Source organism: Oreochromis aureus, linkage group 23 (genome assembly GCF_013358895.1).
Source record: "Oreochromis aureus strain Israel breed Guangdong linkage group 23, ZZ_aureus, whole genome shotgun sequence".
In the NCBI taxonomy this organism is placed as follows: Eukaryota; Metazoa; Chordata; class Actinopteri; order Cichliformes; family Cichlidae; genus Oreochromis; species Oreochromis aureus.
The window spans coordinates 29,414,976-29,433,821 of NC_052963.1; the positions used below are offsets into that span (position 1 = coordinate 29,414,976).

Here is an 18,846-nt window from a genome sequence, read left to right on the forward strand (position 1 = left end):
ACATTAATGCTAAATCTTTCGTAGTAATTCGAATATCTTTATATATATTTCTTATATTTGATATTCAGCTAAACTGTACAAATAGTCATGAGGGACATGTAAATATGCTTGCATGAGATAGAAATAAAGCATTTTGTGATTATTTACACATTATTTTTTATTTATTTGAAATAATCCAAAAAGTCAATAAATGGCAACAAAAAACATTTATTGTTCCCGGAGAAACTCCTGGAGTTCCACAACATAAATATCTCATTATCATTAAACTATACTAGTGTTTCTGTTGTGATCAAAGAACAAACTTTGTAGCATTTGTAACACACATGACAAAAAGGAACTGAGTGAACAACAGAGAAAACACTTCAGAATCAGATTACTCTATCATTCCCTGAGGAAAGTATATTCTTCCTTCTCTATCAGACATTCTCTCCATACCTGAGTGTGTCCAGTATCCAGCATGGATCCTTCAGTCCAGCCAAAAGCAGATTTATTCCCGAGTCTCCTGGGTGGTTGTAGCTCAGGTCCAGCTCTCTCAGATGGGCGGGATTAGAGCTCAGAGCGGAGGCCAGAGAAGTACAGCCTTCCTCTGTGATCAGACAGCCTGACAGACTGCAGACAGAACAATTGATATGTGAACACTTTTTTGGTCCTGTGTTATTGCTCCTTGCTTCTTCTTTTTTTTTTTTAAGATTAATTGCCATGCATTTAGTTCATTTTAGATGTGCTTTATAGCAGCAAAAATTTAGAACACATAATACAAGTTGTGTCAACTTTTATTATGATAATGAGGTACTATAAGGTTTTTCTTTTTTTTTGTTTTTTTCTTTCCCTATTGTATTTGGTAGTTTTTGTCAGTGTGCAAATGTACTACTTATAGTACATGCAGTCAGCTGAGACTAAAATGCTTCTCCCACTGAAAACACTACATCCAGATTAACAGAATCAACCTTCTGGAACTTCAGTCCTGCTGTTTCTTTAAAAGAACTCTGGCTCATACGTCGGGCTCTGTGTCGGGCTTGTAGCCGAAAACTAGCTTTATTTTCTCGTCTAGGTGAACTTTGCTAGCGAGAGACAGAGAGAGGTGTTGAAAGGCTGCTCCAACTGAACTTATTGTTTCGGAGGAAAACACGAAAATAGTGTACAGTCGAGTCGTAATAGCTTACAACTGGGCTCGTCAGGCACTCTTTTTGGCTGCAGTGGTTGCTATTATTATATTTACATACTTCCATCTCGTACTTTTCCACTTTCCTTTTTCTCCCTCCCTCGCTCACAGACACATCAGGGGTATAGCAGTCCATTCTCCGTGCAGCACGGACTACACTGCCCATAAGGCTACATTCTTTAGGGCTATGCCTGTAGCACTCTGTCTATTGCCTTCATATTAAATAATTTTTGAATAATAATTTTTAAAAATATTTCTTCACGTCATTATGTGGGCAGCAAGCAGGGGTGACATGGGCCATGAGATTGATAAACAGGCATTAGAGCCTCTTATTGCGTGTTTTGTTTAGGTTTCCACCGGCGTGAAATTACCAGAAATAGAGAGGGCATAGCCGAACATATCAAACAGGAAAATACCGCCACGTAATCCATTTATTTCAACAAAGTAACTGTATTCTGAATACCACCTTTTTAAACGGTAACTGTAACGGAATACAGTTACTCATTTTTTTAATTTTAAATACCCAACACCAGTACATGTATTCCGTTACTCCCCAACACTGGACCTTGTTTTAAACATCTGTAAATGGGATCCTCAGGAGCCACTCATCCAGTTTGGAGGTCGCTGTCCCGACTGCTCCGATTACTACAGGAACCACTTTTGCCTTCATCTTCCATATCTTTGTGAGCTCCTCTCTCATCCCATGGTATTTCTGAAGCTTCTTATATTCCTTCTTCCTGATATTGCTATAACTTTATATAGCTACGACTAGGGCCATCTTCCTTTGCTTGGTCTAGCTCCTTCTTTAGCCATTTCATTATCCCAGTAGTGTATCTGCTCACTGGTAGGGCATACGTATTAATTGCCCAGATCATGTACTTCCCATTCGGCTGACTCCTCAGAACTTGTCTTATTATCTGGGTGGTTGTGGCTTTCCTAGAGGACTCATTTGCCTGTGGGATTCCCAGGTACTAGAAGCTGTCCTTAGTGTCTGCATTGCTGCTTTCTGATAGTCCAATTCCCTCAGTTCTGACTACCCCCCTTCTCTTTGTTACTGTCAGACTACATCTCCAGTCCAAATGGTTTTCAGATGTCAATGCTGTGCATCCTAGTGGTGTGGATCAGTGAATCAATGTCTCATTCACTTCATGGCGTACAACTTGATATCATCCATGTAACACACCTAGCTAAGGATTGCTCCATTCCATTGTTCGTATCTGTAGCTAGAGTAGTTAATGATCTGGCTGAGGGGGTTCAGGCCTATTCATTACAGCAGTAAGGACAGAACATCCCCTTGTAAATCCTGCACATGGTGGTAACTTGTGTGATAAGAGCCGTTTAACTGGCCCTTGTAAGGTTGATGAAGAGTATGTTTATTACAGGACAAGCACTGTGGAATTCCCAGTACCAGTGTGGTCATGAGTTTTTGACTGCCCTGCTGAGTGTTTCTGCTGCCTCCTCTCAACCACTGAATACAATCCACATTACAACACAGACTGGACATGTGTACCTAGTCATATATAGTCGCATACACTATATACCTACACTGGAGGTTTTTATATATTGGAATCGCCATGTTAATCATTTAACCTATATATTCAAACTGTATATGACCCATCACCTCAGGTCAAATATTATGTACATTTATATTGAAACTTCATACCACTTGTACACTCGCCAGCAGCTTTTTCTGTCTTTGTATGTCTCTGCTGTTTGTGCTTAAAGGCTCAACACCCCGGGGTTTGCTTTGCATTCTTTGCTGTATGTTTTCTTGCTGTTCTGTGTATTGTGATGCGCTTTTTTGTTGTTCATATAACTCTATTTAATAAACTGTGTTTATTAACACTGGAGGAGGAGGCTGGAGGAGATTTCCTCATTGTTTCTGTCTCCCCTATTTCATCCCCTATCTGGATGAGAGACATGAGAGAAGTAGGAACAGACAGAGCGAGAGAGAGAAAAAGAGACAGAGAGGAAGGCAACACGACAGCTTTTGTGCATAATAATGTCAATAAAGTGTCATGCATTGTGCAATGCTAAAAAAAACATTCCTTAGAAATATGTATGGCAAAATTCTGTCCCATTTCTGTGAGAATAGTCTTACCTTCCTTTGGCCTGTGTACTTTCTTTGGTTTTTCTTTGTTCTACACAAAACCTATAAATATTTATTTATTTCCATTTTCAGTTTTGTTTTAAGAATTGGAATTTCAGGTCTTTTTTTTCATTTCCCACAGTCTTCTGAATTATGTGTTTTATATCTACAATTCATAACAATAAAAGGGAATTAATATATCTCAAATACAAAATAGCCCTAAACTCAGCCCAGCCAACTATTAGTCAGCTATCAAATGTGTATGAAGTCACTTGTTATTATGAAATATAAAACATACAAACAAACAGAAAATCTGAATATTAAAAAAAATCTACAGTAATGGAGAGCATAACACCACAGGAAAAAGTTAAAAGAAATTTGGTGATTCTGTGAGGGTTAGCTGTTTAAGTATTAACACAATTCAATTTATTACGATCAGCAAAAATAGCAGATTCCTGACCTGAGAGATTCCAGTTTACAATGTGGATCTTTCAATCCTTCAGAGAAAAGCTGCACTCCTGAATCCCGCAGGTCATTGTTACTTAGGTCCAGCTCTCTGAGACTAGAGAATTGGAAGTTGAGAACAGAGGACAGTGCTGCACAGCTTCTTCCTGAGAGATTACAGCCATCCAGTCTGAAAAGCAATATTTGTGATAAGAGTAAATCACTGTAGACCTAGACAAAAGAAAAGAAAAAATAAATTTCTATACCCACTTCAAGGTTAAAAAAAAAAAAAACAACTAAAATTTGAGTTGGAGCAAAAATGAAATATTTTAAATTTCCTTTGTGAAAAAACAATTAAATCACTCTGTCTAAATACTCCTTTTGACATAGTCAAAAGGCACTATTGGTCATTTTCCAATAGAATGCAATAGAAAAATAAAAACTCCTGGAAGTGCGTGATATTCTTGCAAAAGCATTTAAAATAAAAACCATAAACAAGCAAGCAAACAAACAAAGGAACAAATAAATACATATAATACTTACATAAGTATTTACAACCATGAAACTAAAAATTGAGCTCAGATGTATTCTGTTTCCACTGATACTGTTATCTGTCAGATATATCTAAAAGTTGAATAGAGTCCACCTATTGATTGGGTATGATTCATAAAGGCATATGAGAGCAAAAACAGGGAGGTAATCAAAAATCCAGTGTTGACTCTAACAAAGTAGAAGAAAGGAGAATGTTCTAGAAAGACAAACATTTATACAGTACTCCACCACTCTGTCTTTATGGTAGTTGCCAGATTAAAGCACTCCTCAGTTAAAAAGACTATGATATGCAACCAAATTTGTGATTCGTAAGTATCTTTGCTAATTCTGTTTTGTTCTGTATTAATCAAAGCCATATAAATGAGTTTGTCCAGGAAAGAGCCTCATGAACCTCTCAAATAGCTATAATCATGATAGAGAATAGCTTCAGCATGGTTATCAGCACCTGGGAACATCAGCTCAAAGACAACAGCAAGCCTCACTTTAGAGCATCTCCATTGCAATTGTGAATTCATAAACTAAGTCATCTGTAAACTTTTGGAAACTTAAAAGTAAAATCTTTTTGATTTAACTTGAAGTTTTTTTTTCCTTATGGAAAGAATCCATTTTAAGTTTTTTCTATTTGCACATTATTTCTTTTTTTTAAATACTACTAGCACTTCAGTTTGTATTAAATCATATTTCGATTTATATTATTTTTATTTTGATAGTCCTATTAGGTAATGTCCAAAATAAATTATTATTTTAAAATTCATATGTTTCCTGGGCTATTGTTTTAATTTGCTGTGGTACAAGACAACAGAGTAATATTCACAGGAGGGCAGACGTGAGCAGGTGAGATACTGGAGCCTAGAAATGGAGGCTTGCCCACAGGAAGTGGTTAATTAATTAATTTGAAAAAAATAACGTGTTAAAAAAATTAACGCATTTAATCACACTTTGCATTCCAAGCAAAGAGGAACTTTTGTCAATGCAAGATTTCTTGGTATACCTATTATACTGATACAGCTACAAAAATGGAAGAATCTGAAGAAAGGGCATTGATCGGAGGCTAATTTAATTTCAAAAGACTACCAGACGGAAGCCTTGATAAAAGCGTGGTGTTGTGCAAACTGTGCAAAAAGGAGTTTGCATACCACCGAAGCACTTCAACCTTATGGTACCATCTAATGCAAAACATGTTGCAGAGCTGTTAGCACTAGCAGTCCGAGTACCAACAAAACGTGTTGGCAGCCCAAACTTGAGGACTGGCTTCAGGACCAAAATTAGTAAGTCAACATCGGACAAAATTACAAATTCTTTCGCAAAATGGATTGCTCTGGACTATAGACCACTATCAGTGGGGGTTAGAAAATGTGCTACAGTTAGCGTCATGTGATCCAACTTTCCAACTGCCGTGTCGAAAGCTTTATGACACTGAAAAGTAAACAATACTGGATATATTACAGACAGCCCTGCTAATATATAGGAAGTACACCAGGAGGAAACAAGACTGGGGCAACAGAAAGAGCCACTCATACAGGATGTTTCCACACGGTGGAATTCAACGTTGGGTATGGTTTCTCGTCTACTAAAGAATCAAGAGACTGTTTTTACTAGTTTAGAAAAACAAAAGCACAAGCTACAGTCGTGGCCACAAGTTTTGAGGATTACATAAATACTGGAAATTGGAAAAGTTGCTGCTTAAGTTTTTATAATAGCAATTTGCATATACTCCAGAATGTTATGAAGAGTGATCAGATGAATTGCATAGTCCTTCTTTGCCATGAAAATTAACTTAATCCCCCAAAAAACTTTCCACTGCATTTCATTGCCACCAGTGCAGAGCTTGCTCAGGAATGGCAGCAGGCAGGTGTGAACGCGTCTGCACGCACAGGGAGGCAAAGACATTTGGAAGATGGCCTGGTGTCAAGAAAGGCAGCAAAGAAGCCACTTCTCTCAAAAAAAAAACAAAAAAACATCAGGGACAGATTGATCTTCTGCAGAAAGCATGGTGAATGGACTACTGAGGACTGGGGCAAAGTCATATTCTCCGATGAAGCCTCTTTCCGATTGTTTGGGGCATCTGGAAAAAGGCTTGTCCGGAGAAGAAAAGGTGAGCGCTACCATCAGTCCTGTGTCATGCCAACAGTAAGGCATCCTGAGACCATTCATGTGTGGGGTTGCTTCTCATCCAAGGTAGTGGGCTCACTCACAATTTTGCCCAAAAACACAGCCATGAATAAAGAATGGTACCAAAACACCCTCCAACAGCAACTTTTTCCAACAATCCAAGAACAGTTTGGTGAAGAACAATGCATTTTCCAGCACGATGGAGCACCGTGCCATAAGGCAAAAGTGATAATTAAGTTACTCGGGGAACAAAACGTTGAAATTTTGGGTCGCCCCAGATCTTAATCCCATTGAGAACTTGTGGTCAATCCTCAAGAGGCGGGTGGACAAACAAAAACCCACTAATTCTGACAAACAAAAAGAAGTGATTATGAAAGAATGGGTTGCTATCAGTCAGGATTTGGCCCAGGAGTTGATTGAGAGCATGCCCAGTCGAATTGCAAAGGTCCTGAAAAAGAAGAGCCAACACTGCAAATACTGACTTTTTGCATAAATGTCATGTAATTGTCGATAAAAGCCTTTGAAACGTATGAAGTGCTTGTAATTATATTTCAGTACATCCCAGAAACAACTGAAACAAAGATGTAAAAGCAGTTTAGCAGCAAACTTTGTGAAAACTAATATTTGTGTCATTCTCAAAACTTTTGGCCACGACTGTAGTCATTTTAACTCCAACAGAGATGGTAAAACTCCAAAAGCTGGCAATTGTCCTTGAGCCATTCAGGTAAATGAAACTGTTTTATAACTTACTGTTACTGTTTCTTCAAAAAGCTCTATAGTTGACAGTTATTGGGTAGATTAATAATTACTTTATTGAACTGTCTACTACAGGTTTGTGACTGAGCTTCTTGGAGGTGAGACATATGTGTCATGTTCAGTGGTTTTACCTGCTTTCTGCCACCTGCATCACACCATGGAGGTCTCATGACTCAAACTACATGGTGAAATTTAAGACTGCCTTCACATAGGACCTATCCCAATGTGTAGCTACACTCAACTATCAGTGGCTCAAGATAGCTACTGTGCTTGACCCACGCTTTAAGGACTTAAAGTGTCTTGCAAGGGGAGAGCGAAAAGAGGTTTGGACCAGCCTTGAGACCCTGCTGCAGGAACAATGTAATGATGCCACCACAAAAGAGCCAGCAAAGACAAAGATCCTCCTCCTCTCTTCATTGTCTTCAGACTCTGTACAAACTCAGGGCCCTGTTACCCAGGCCTTCCTCATCTGAATCAAAGCAGAATCCACCATCAGCGAGACAGACTGCCGGCTGCAGTGGTGGTCCAGTCAAGCAGGGACCCACCCACAGCTGTCTGTCCTGACCCGCAAGTATTTGATTAGTCCTGCCACTTCTGTCCCATGTGAGAGACTGTTCTCACTTGCAGTTCAAATAGTAACAAAAAAGAGAGCTGCCTTGAGCTTTGAAAATGTAAACAGGCTAGTTTAAGTAACGGGCTGAATGAGATAGACAATAAATAAGCATAGAGGTATTGTGAGTCCAGTGGATTTGTTATTTTTTGCACTAAAATGTTCGATGATCACTCTGTTTTAGCCTAATGTACAAAATAATTAAAATAATAAATAATAAAATACAAAATACTCAGAGTTTAGGGTGATGTGGTTCAGATAACCTTTTATGTTTCTGCCTTATGTTTTAAAGAAGGAAAAACTGCAGTTTATGTTGAAAATTTTATTATTATTATTATTTAAAGACAATATCATTTTGAAAATGTACTTAAAGTACTTAAAATAGCACTTTATTTTTAGGTCTGCCCAATTTTGGCCAGGGCTATTATTTTTGTTCTCTGTTTTAAATTGAAATGCAGTTTAAATTCTGTTTTTCCTCAGATAAATCAAAAGAACATCAACATCAAAAAAACCATTTGCGCTTTGGTGCAAATTTTCTTGTGTGATTAAATTCGATTAATTGAGATTAATTAATTACAAAGCCTCTAATTAATTAGATTTTTTTTTATTCAAGTCCCACCCCTAGTTTCTTGTAGCAAACACTTTGAATTTGTTTGTGCTGATATTCATTTGTTTTGTGCTGTCGGCTTTGTGTTAATACCTAAATACTGAGAGAAAGATTATTTGTGTGTCCTCATTAGGATAGGGATTTGTGTAGGGTTGTAGTCTGTAGGTTAATATTATTAAATAAGACAATGCATTTCTGATCATTTTACAGATAAAAGTGATGTAATGTCTTTGATATGCTGCTTAGCCATGGTGGTGACTCTCAAAGCTGAGCCAAGTAAGATGGATAAGGAATTGAATTGATAAGTAATTTCAATAATGGAATCAGAATTGCTCAATTCTTGCCAATTCCCATGTTTAATACTTATGTACATATTATATTTTTGGTTTATATTTTTGATCAATTTCCCAAAATTTCAAACAAAATCTTTTTACTATGTCATTATGGGGTTATTTTGTGTTCAGTTTTGAGGTAAAAAAAAATTAATTTGATCCATTTCAGGTGAAGACTGTAATATGACAAAATCTGGAACAAGCAACCAGCTCTGAATGCTATCCAAATGTATTTTCTTATTTTGGCAAAATGGATCCTGGAGGTGCTTAGTGTTGACATCTGAATTATTCTGGAGAGATAACACTGAAGGATGGAGAGAGAGTTATGCTCCACCGATTACAAAGTTTCTCAACTACAGGGACAAAGGAAAGATAATCTATACTTAGTAGAGGGAAAAATATGTTTTTATCTGGTAGCATTTTCTATTACAGCTCGGTAATATAGGGGTAATAGTAGGGTAACAAGGGGAAACAAAAGGGTTATTACTATGCAATTACCAAAGTAATAACTATGTAATATCCAAGTAATATCATGGCAGCAACAGTGGTTACAGTTGAGTAATATTAGCCTGACCCGTGACTGACACCCTCATCACCACTGTGGACTCATTCCGCTTCCTGGGTACCACCATCACCCAGGACCTCAAGTGGGAGCACACCATCATCTCCGTCATAAAGAAGGCCCAGCAGAGGATGTACTTCCTGAGGCAGCAGAAGAAAATTCAATCTGCCAACATGGATTGCATTTATATAGCGCTTTTCTGGGCCCTCAAAGCTTTACAATTCCACTATTCATTCACTCTCACATTCTGGTGGAGGCAAGCTACAGTTGTAGCCACAGCTGCCCTGGGGCAGACTGACAGAAGCGAGGCTGCCATATCGCGCCATCGGCCCCTCTGGCCATCACCAGTAGGTGAAGTGTCTTGCCCAAGAACACAACGACCGAGACTGTCCGAGCCGGGGCTCGAACCGGCAACCTTCCGGTTACAAGACAAACTGCCAACTCTTTGAGCCACGATCGCCCCGATGACGGTGCAGTTCTACACTACAATCATTGAGTCCATCCTCACCACCTCCAACACCGTGTGGTATGCTGGAGTCACCATCAGGGACAAACAGAGACTGCAGCGGGTTGTGCGCTCTGCTGAGAAGGTGATTGGCCGCAGACTCGCATCTCTGCAGGACCTGTACACCTTCAGGACACTGGGGTGTGCAGCTCAGATCACAGCTAACTCTTCTCACCCTGGACAGAGTCTGTTTGACCTGCCCCCCTCAGGCAGGAGGCTCCGGTCCAAATGGCCATAAGAACAGTTTCTGGTCCATTTGGGCCAGAACCTCATACCATAAGAACAGTTTCTTCCCCTCTGCTGTTGAACTCATGAACAATAACCATAAGACTGTTCCTACCACAAACACATGACCCTATACTGTGTCATCTACATCTGTTCCATTTTTGCACTGATCATCACCTGCATTTATGTATATATTAATCTTCTTAGCACTTTTAATTTTCATTTTTGTATTTATTGAAGTGTTTGTCTTATAGTATCTTTTGCACTAAGTACCGCAGCAATTTCCTAATGTTGTAAACCTCCTCAACCTTTGGCAATAAAACCCTTTCTGATACTGGTTGTTTTAAAAGGTTATTACCTGGTTATTAATATGCTAATTAACAGAAACAAGCAGTTTTGAATTTTGCAGCTCTATATCCTGCTTATTACACAGAAACTACCACAGTTGTTTCCAGATAATACTCACACACTTTTAAAGTTTGCTTTAATAGGTTATTAATGTGTTATTAAAGGGAAACAGGCAGTTTTGCATTTTGAAGCACTCTATCCTGCTTATTACACAGAAACTGCCAGGGTTATTTCCAGTTAATGGTCACATTTCTTTAAGTTAGCCTAATAGGTTATTCATATGCAGTGTTGGGACTAACGCGTTATTAAGTAACGCGTTACAGTAACTACGTTATTATTGTGGTAACGAGCACGGTAACTAGTTATTATGCCAAAACCAGGAACGCGTTACTCGTTACTGGGATTTAGATAGGCTCGTTACTCGTTACTTCGTGTGGTGGATATCGCGCGGAGCATCCACAGATTCAATAACATTAGCAAGTGGTGGAGGCCAGCAGGTGGATGAAGGAAAAGGGAGGCAAGAGGAGAGACCCGAAGCGGCCGCCGGTCCACGTGTCAGGTGAACTGAACTTCAGGTAAGAAGTTATGACCTGCAGTCTATCTGAGTCAGATATAAACCAAGTTTAGGTGGAGTTTATTTTCGGTATGCTGACATTTTCGTACTGCGTGCTAGCTAGCATGACGGAGTTTCTATACAGCTGTGTGGGTGCTATGTTACTGATGTTGAACTTTATTTTGTTCATACGGTTAATTATTAGAGTTGCCAACCGTCCCGTAAAAAACAGAATCGTCTGGTATTCAGAGAAAATATTACGCGTTTCGTACTGAGGTGAAAAGGAACACAGTTTGTCCCGGACTTCAGCTACAATGAAAAAGACACAAAGCTGAAGCTGCACAGCTGCCTCTTCTTCTCTCATTCTCTCCTCTCCTGTTTCTACTTCAATCACGAAACTGATCAATGATCAGCTGATCGGCTTTTCTCTCTTGTTTATTTATCGCCCACTTTGCGCCAGAAAGAGGAAACCAGCGGATGTCGCGTTAAACAACAGCAGCACGTTTAAGCTTGATCAGCTGTTGTTAGAATTTATTTAATATTAATTTCTAGTATCAGCTGATGTTTGCTGGAGCCACAGCTGTAAAGCTGCTGGTCATGATATCGGTTTGGTTATCTGGTGAGAGGAAACATGCAGATGAAACCAGGAGATGTCCTTACTGAATCATCAGAGCTGAACATGTGATGGAGAAACAGGTTTACCTTTTAGGTGACATGAATGAGTTGAAGGGAAGTTATGAACTGTTTCTGAGAGACAAATAACACCAGGATCCTTTTCTAAGTAGCTGACAGCTGGTAAATGTGCAGGGGTGGATCTAGCAAAGTGTTGCCAGGGGGGCAGGTAGGGCATTAACAGGGAAAGGGGGGGGACAAAGAAATACTTTTCTTTATTATTCTCATTTAAAATGTCTCGCTTTAAAAAAAATAATTATCTGAGTATTACAACAAACAATTGATAGATTGATACATATATACCATCAGAACAGTGTACATCACTGTCACAACAGTGTTTATTTTCATTCAAAGGCTTTATGATTTTTCCTATAATGGTGGTCTCTAGTCAAAATACCCGGGACGATTTTTTTGTCCCAGTCCAGCTCTGTATGCAGCTCATCTGCAGTCTGGTGTTACCTACATCTTCCTATTCAGAAGGCAGAATTTCCAAGTTCTGAGTACAATCGAAAGCACCACGACTGCAGTTTTTGTGTTGGATGTAAAAAGCAGGCTAGAATCATGGCGACGGTCAATGACGGTCCAGGCGTGGGATTTCTCTCGTGGAAATGTGCACATTATTTTTTCCTTTCTATTGGTAGGTGGCATAGTGCACTTGTGGCATGTAAGCAAGATAGAAGACTGACAATCTTGCTGCGTATCCAGTTACGGAAGCAAGACATTAACAAGAGAATTCTGAGTAAAACCAAAGTTACTTTCCCTAGTAACTAGTTACTTTGAAAGTAACGAGTAACTTGAAGTAACTGAGTTACTTTTTTAGAGAAGTAACTAGTAATGTAACTAAGTTACTAATTTAAAGTAACTTACCCAACACTGTTCATATGTTATTAAAGAGAAAATGGAATTTTTGCATTTGGCAGCTCTGTTTCTTGTCTATTACACAGAAACTGCCGTGGGTAATTGAGGGATAATAACTTAGAAATGATTACCACATTATTATGTTCTTGATTATGTTAGTTTAGATGAATCAACACCCGCAAGTCACTCTAACTACCAAAAACTACGATGCACAGGCCGAGGGGGCGGTGTAGCAGCAATTTTTCACACCAGCCTATTAATCAACAAAAGACCAAGACAGACTTTTAAATCATTTGAAAGCCTGATGCTTAGCCTTGTCCACCCCAGCTGTGAAACTCAGAAACCAGTCTTACTTGTTATCATCTACCGTCCACCTGAGCCTTGCACAGAGTTTCTGTCTGATTTCTCAGACTTTTTATCTGATTTAGTGTTCAGCTCAGATAAAATAATTATTGTGGCTCATTTTAACATCCATGTAGATGTTAAAATGACAGCCTGGCATTTAATCTGTTATTAGACTCAATTGGCTTCTCTCGAAATGTAAAAGAACCCACCCACCACTTTAATCACACTCTAGATCTTGTTTTAACATGTGGCATAGAAACTGAACAATTAACAGTGCTTCCTGAAAACCCTCTCCTGTCTGATCATTTCCTGATAACATTTACATTTACAATAATTGATTACACAGCAGTGGAGAGTAGACTTTATCACAGTAGATGTCTTTCTAAAAGCGCTTTAACTAAGTTTAAGAATTTAATCCACCCATTGCTATTGTCGTCAATGCCCTGTACCAACACAGAGCAGAGCAGCTACCTGAACGCTACCCCAACAGAGGTCGATCATCTTGTTAATAATTTTACCTCCTCAATATGTATGACTCTGGATACTGTAGCCTCAAAAGGCCTCAAATCAGAAGTACCTGACTCTGTGGTATAATTCTCAAACACATAGCCTAAAGCAGATAACTCGTAAGCTGGAGAGGAAATGGCGTGTCACAAATTTAGAAGATCATCATTTAGCCTGGCGAAACAGTTTGTTGCTTTATAAGAAAGCCCTCCGCAAAGCCAGAACACCTTACTATTCATCACTGATTGAAGAAAATAAGAACAACCCTAGGTTTCTCTTCAGCACTGTAGCCAGGCTGACAAAGGCTATGTTCACACTGCAGGTCTTAATGCTCAATTCCGATTTTTTGATCAAATCCGATTTTTTTGTCTGCTTGTTCACACTACAAATAAAATGCGACAGCAAAAGCTCTCTAGTGTGAACTCTCAAAGCGGCCCACATGCGCAAAAGAAGATGTCACACACAACGCGCTCTGTTTAGACCCAGAGCAAACAATATTGTTTGACTGATGGCCCTTAATATAAAGACTTTGGACTTTACGTTTCCCAATTTTTGCTTTAAGTTATTTTGTTATTTACATAATAATGTAAATAACATAATAATTATCCTTATTGCTGTTTTAGAGGAGCGGTGCTTCAAAGGATAGTTGCAGATTTCTGTCAGAATCTGCAGATTATACAGTACAAATAAAATATTCACGTTTCTCCAACATTGCCTTCCCAACAGTTTCACTGGATGGCCAGGAAGCGTTCGCGATGTCTTCTCGGGCGCTTCTCCGGCGCTGATAATTGGCGTCTGTCTTGTGTCAGTGATGTAAAAGACAGATTAAATGCGACATGACCGTTCAAACAGCAGTCGTTTTCTAAAACATCGGATATGTATCGGATTCAGTACCACATACGAAAGTGACCCAGATCGGATTTGAAAATATCGGATTTGTGCCGTTCACACTGTCATACCATGATCGGATATGGGTCGCATAGGGTCAAAAAACTCGGATTGGATGCGCTTTTGCCTGCAGTGTGAACGTAGCCAAAAAGTCAGAGCTCTATTGAGCCAACCATTCCTTTAGCGTTAACTAGTAATGAATTCTTGAACTTCTTCACAAATAAAATTTTAATCATTAGAGAAAAAATTACCCATAATTATCTCACAGATTTAATATTATCTACAGCTACTTTTAGTACCATTGATATTCATTTAGACTCTTTTTCTCCTATTAATCTTTCTGAGTTACGTTCAGTAATTGCTTTCTCCTGTTAGGAGTTGGGTTCTGGTTATGTGGTGTTTTTCTCAGTACGTGTTTTTGGTGCCTCCCTTTTTGTATAGGTAGGCAGGGCAGTGAGTCACTGAACCTGGCACACCTGTTACTCATCAGCTGCATTCTTCAGAAGTGTTCTTTAGGAGCTACCTGACAGAAGACTAGTGTCGGAGTATTGACGTTTTTGGAGAGTCTGTAATTCTGCCCCTGCCTGCTGGAGCCGTTGGATTATTTCTGGTGACTGTAAGGAATTTTGTTTCCTCCCCAAGATTTCGCCTCGTCTGGTTTGTTTCCATCTGGAGGTTTTGGCAATAAACAGTACCAAATCGAGTGCATTACCTGTGTGTGTTTCCGTCACCTGCACGTCTTGGCTCCACGTCCCCATTCATACGCTATTATACATACTCTGTCCTTGTAAAACCTCCCCATCACTGTAAATAAACTGTCTTCACAGCAACTCTGCCTCCGTGCGTTCTGCTCCCTGGTTCCATCTGCATTTGCCATAACATCTCCAAACTTTCAACGTGACTTTTAGACCCCATTCCTACAAAACTGCTCAAAGAAGTCCTACCATTAATTAATGATTCAATCTTAAATCTGATCAACCTATCTTTAATAATTGGCTATGTACCACAGGCCTTCAAGGTGGCTGTAGTTAAACCTTTACTTAAAAAGCCATCTCTAGACCCAACTGTCTTAGCTAATTATAGGCCAATCTCCAACCTTCCTTTCATATCAAAAATTCTTGAGAGTAGTTGTCAAACAGATCATCTGCAGAGGAATGGCTTATTTGAAGAGTTTCAGTCAGGTTTCAGAGCTCATCACAGCACAGAAACAGCTTTAGTGAAGGTTACAAATGATCTTCTTATGGCCTCTGACAGTGGACTCATCTCTGTGCTTGTCCTGCTAGACCTCAGTGCAGTGTTTGATACTGTTGACCATTATATTCTATTAGAGCGATTAGAACATGCTGTAGGTATTGCAGGTACTGCGCTGCAGTGGTTTGTATCATATCTATCTAATAGACTCCAATTTGGTCATGTAAACGCAGAGTCCTCTTCACACACTAAGGTCAATTTTGGTGTTCCACAGGGTTCAGTGCTAGGACCAATTCTGTTTACATTATACATGCTTCCCTTAGGCAGCATCATTAGAAGACATAGCATACATTTTCACTGCTATGCAGATGACACCCAGCTCTATCTATCCATGAAGCCAGATAACACACACCATTTAGTTAAACTGCAGGAATGTCTTAAAGACATAAAGACCTGGATGGTCGCTAACTTTCTGCTTCTTAATTCAGATAAAACTGAGGTTATTGTACTCGGCCCTGAAAATCTTAGAAATATGGTATCTAAGCAGATTCTTACTCTGGATGGCATTACCTTGGCCTCCAGTAACGCTGTGAGGAACCTTGGAGTCATTTTTGACCAGGACATGTCCTTCAATGCACATATTAAACAAATATGTAGGACTGCTTTCTTCCATTTGCAAAACATCTCTAAAATTAGAAATATCCTGTCTCAGAGTGACGCTGAAAAACTAGTTCATGCATTTATTAGTTCCAGGCTGGACTACTGTATTTTATTATTATCAGGATGTCCAAAAAACTCCCTGAAAAGCCTTCAGTTAATCCAAAATGCTGCAGCAAGAGTACTGACAGGGACTAGAAAGAGAGAGCATATTTCTCCTGTTTTGGCTTCCCTTCATTGGCTTCCTGTTAAATCCAGAATTGAATTCAAAATCCTGCTCCTCACATACAAGGTCTTAAATGATCAGGCCCCATCTTATCTTAATGGCCTTGTAGTACCATATCACCCTATTAGAGCACTTCGCTCTCGCTCTGCAGGCCTACTTGTTGTTCCTAGAGTATTTAAAAGTAGAATGGGAGGGAGAGCCTTCAGTTTTCAGGCCCCTCTTCTGTGGAACCAGCTTCCAGTTTGGATTCGGGAGACAGACACTATCTCTACTTTTAAGATTAGGCTTAAAACTTTCCTTTATGCTAAAGCATATATTTAGGGCTGGACCAGGTGACCCTGAATCACCCCTTAGTTATGCTGCAATAGACGTAGGCTGCCGGGGATTCCCATGATGCATTGAGTTTTTCCTTTCCAGTCACCTTTCTCACTCACTATGTGTTAATAGACCTCTCAGCATTGAATTGTACCTGTTCTCAATCTCTGTCTCTCTTCCACAGCATGTCTTTATCCTGTTTTCCTTCTCTCACCCCAACCGGTCACAGCAGATGGCCGCCCCTCCCTGAGCCTGGTTCTGCCGGAGGTGTCTTCCTGTTAAAAGGGAGTTTTTCCTTCCCACTGTCGCCAAAGTGCTTGCTCAAAGGGGTTCATATGATTGTTGGGTTTTTCTCTGTATGTATTATTGTACGATCTACTGTACAATATAAAGTGCCTTGAGGTGACTGTTGTTGTGATTTCGTGCTATATAAATTAAATTAAATTGAATTGAATGTCCTTTTGTTCAAAACAATACTTAAAGACTAAACGCATGATCACATATTTACTTACAGTGCTTTGTCGAAGGCTCTGACCACTGGCAGCAACCTCAGAAGAGCCTCCTCTGAAGCAGAGTATTTCTTCAGGTCAAACACATCCAGATCTTTTTCTGATGACAGTAAGATAAAGACCAGAGCTGACCACTGAGCAGGGGACAGTTTATCTGTCGAGAGACTTCCTGATTTAATGCACTTTTGGATCTCCTCCACTAGAGAATGATCATTCAGTTCATTCAGACAGTGGAACAGATTGATGCTTTTCTCTGCAGACAGATTCTCACTGATCCTCTCCTTAATATACTGGACTGTTTTCTTATTGGTCTGTGAGCTACTTCCTGTCTTTGTCAGCAGCCCTTGTAGAAGAGTCTGATTGGTCGGCAGTGAAAGACCCAGGAGGAAGCGGAGGAGCAAGTCCAGGTGTCCATTTGGACTCTGTAAGGCCTTATCCACACCACTCTGGTGGAGATAATGGAGTTTTGGTTCATTCAATAATTTAGATTTCTTGGTGATTATTTGTTGTTCTTCCAGCAGATTGACTCCAGAGTTGATGAAAGTCAGATGGACATACAGAGCAGCCAGAAACTCCTGAACACTCAGATGGATGAAGCAGAACACCTTGTCCTGGTACAGTCCTCTCTCTTCTTTAAAGATCTGTGTGAACACTCCTGAGTACACTGAGGCTGCTCTGACATCAATGCCACACTCTGTCAGGTCTGATTCATAGAAGATCAGATTTCCTTTCTGCAGCTGATCAAAAGCCAGTTTTCCCAGAGAATCAATCATCTTCCTGCTCTCTGGAGTCCAGTGTGGATCTGTCTCAGCTCCTCCATCATACTTGACCTTCTTCACTTTGGCCTGAACCACCAGGAAGTGGATGTACATCTCAGTCAGGGTCTTGGGTAGCTGTCTTCCCTCTCTGGTTTCCAGCACATCCTCCAGAACTGTAGCAGTGATCCAGCAGAAGACTGGGATGTGGCACATGATGTGGAGGCTTCGTGATGTCTTGATGTGGGAGATGAGCCTGCTGGCCTTCTTATCTCTGAATCTCTTTTTGAAGTACTCCTCCTTCTGTGGGTTAGTGAACCCTCGGACCTCTGTCACCATGTCAACACAGTCTGGAGGGATCTGATTGGCTGCTGCAGGTCGTGTGGTTATCCAGAGGTGAGCAGAAGGAAGCAGGTTCCCCCTGATAAGGTTTACCAGCAGCACATCCACTGAGGTGGACTTTCTAGGGTCAGTTAGGATTGTAGTTTTGTGGAAGTCCAGAGGAAGCCGACACTCATCTAGACCATCAAAGATGAACACAACCTGGACGTCTTCAAAGCTACAGATTCCTGCTTCTTTGGTTTCAGTAAAAAAGTGATGAACAAGTTCCACCAAGCTGAACTTTTCCTCTTTCAGCACATTCAGCTCTCTGAAAGTGAATGGAAATATGAACTGGATGTCCTGGTTGGCTTTGTCTTCAGCCCAGTCGAGGGTGAACTTCTGAGTTAAGAATGTTTTCCCAATGCCAGCCACTCCTTTTGTCAGCACTGTTCTGATTGGTTTATCTCTTCCAGGTGAGGCTTTAAAGATGTCTTCTTGTCCGATTGTTGTTTCTAGACTGTCTATTTTCCTGGATGCTGTCTCAATTTGTCTGACCTCATGTTCATCATTGACCTCTGCAGTCCCTCCCTCTGTGATGTAGAGCTCTGTGTAGATCTGTTTCAGAAGGGTTGTTTTTCCTGATTTAGCAATTCCCTCAGAGACACACTGAAACTTCTTCTTCAAGAAAGACTTAAGATTTGGTTCTAAACCTCCCATGGGAATTCCTAAAGGAACAAATGAATGAAAG

The 18,846-nt window shown here is 39.9% G+C and overlaps 1 protein-coding gene across 1 annotated transcript in view; it reads right to left on the reverse strand.

Annotated features, from left to right (window-relative positions):
* LOC116309330 (NLR family CARD domain-containing protein 3-like) overlaps positions 1 to 18,846 on the reverse strand; it is a 37,116-nt gene that overhangs the window by 3,043 nt on the left and 15,227 nt on the right. The window contains exons 5-7 of the mRNA XM_039607278.1: positions 17,026 to 18,823; positions 3,712 to 3,885; positions 436 to 609 (exon numbers count right to left, since the gene is read on the reverse strand). Coding sequence (XP_039463212.1) covers positions 436 to 609; positions 3,712 to 3,885; positions 17,026 to 18,823 — 2,146 coding nt within the window. The remainder of the gene's footprint in view (positions 1 to 435; positions 610 to 3,711; positions 3,886 to 17,025; positions 18,824 to 18,846) is intronic.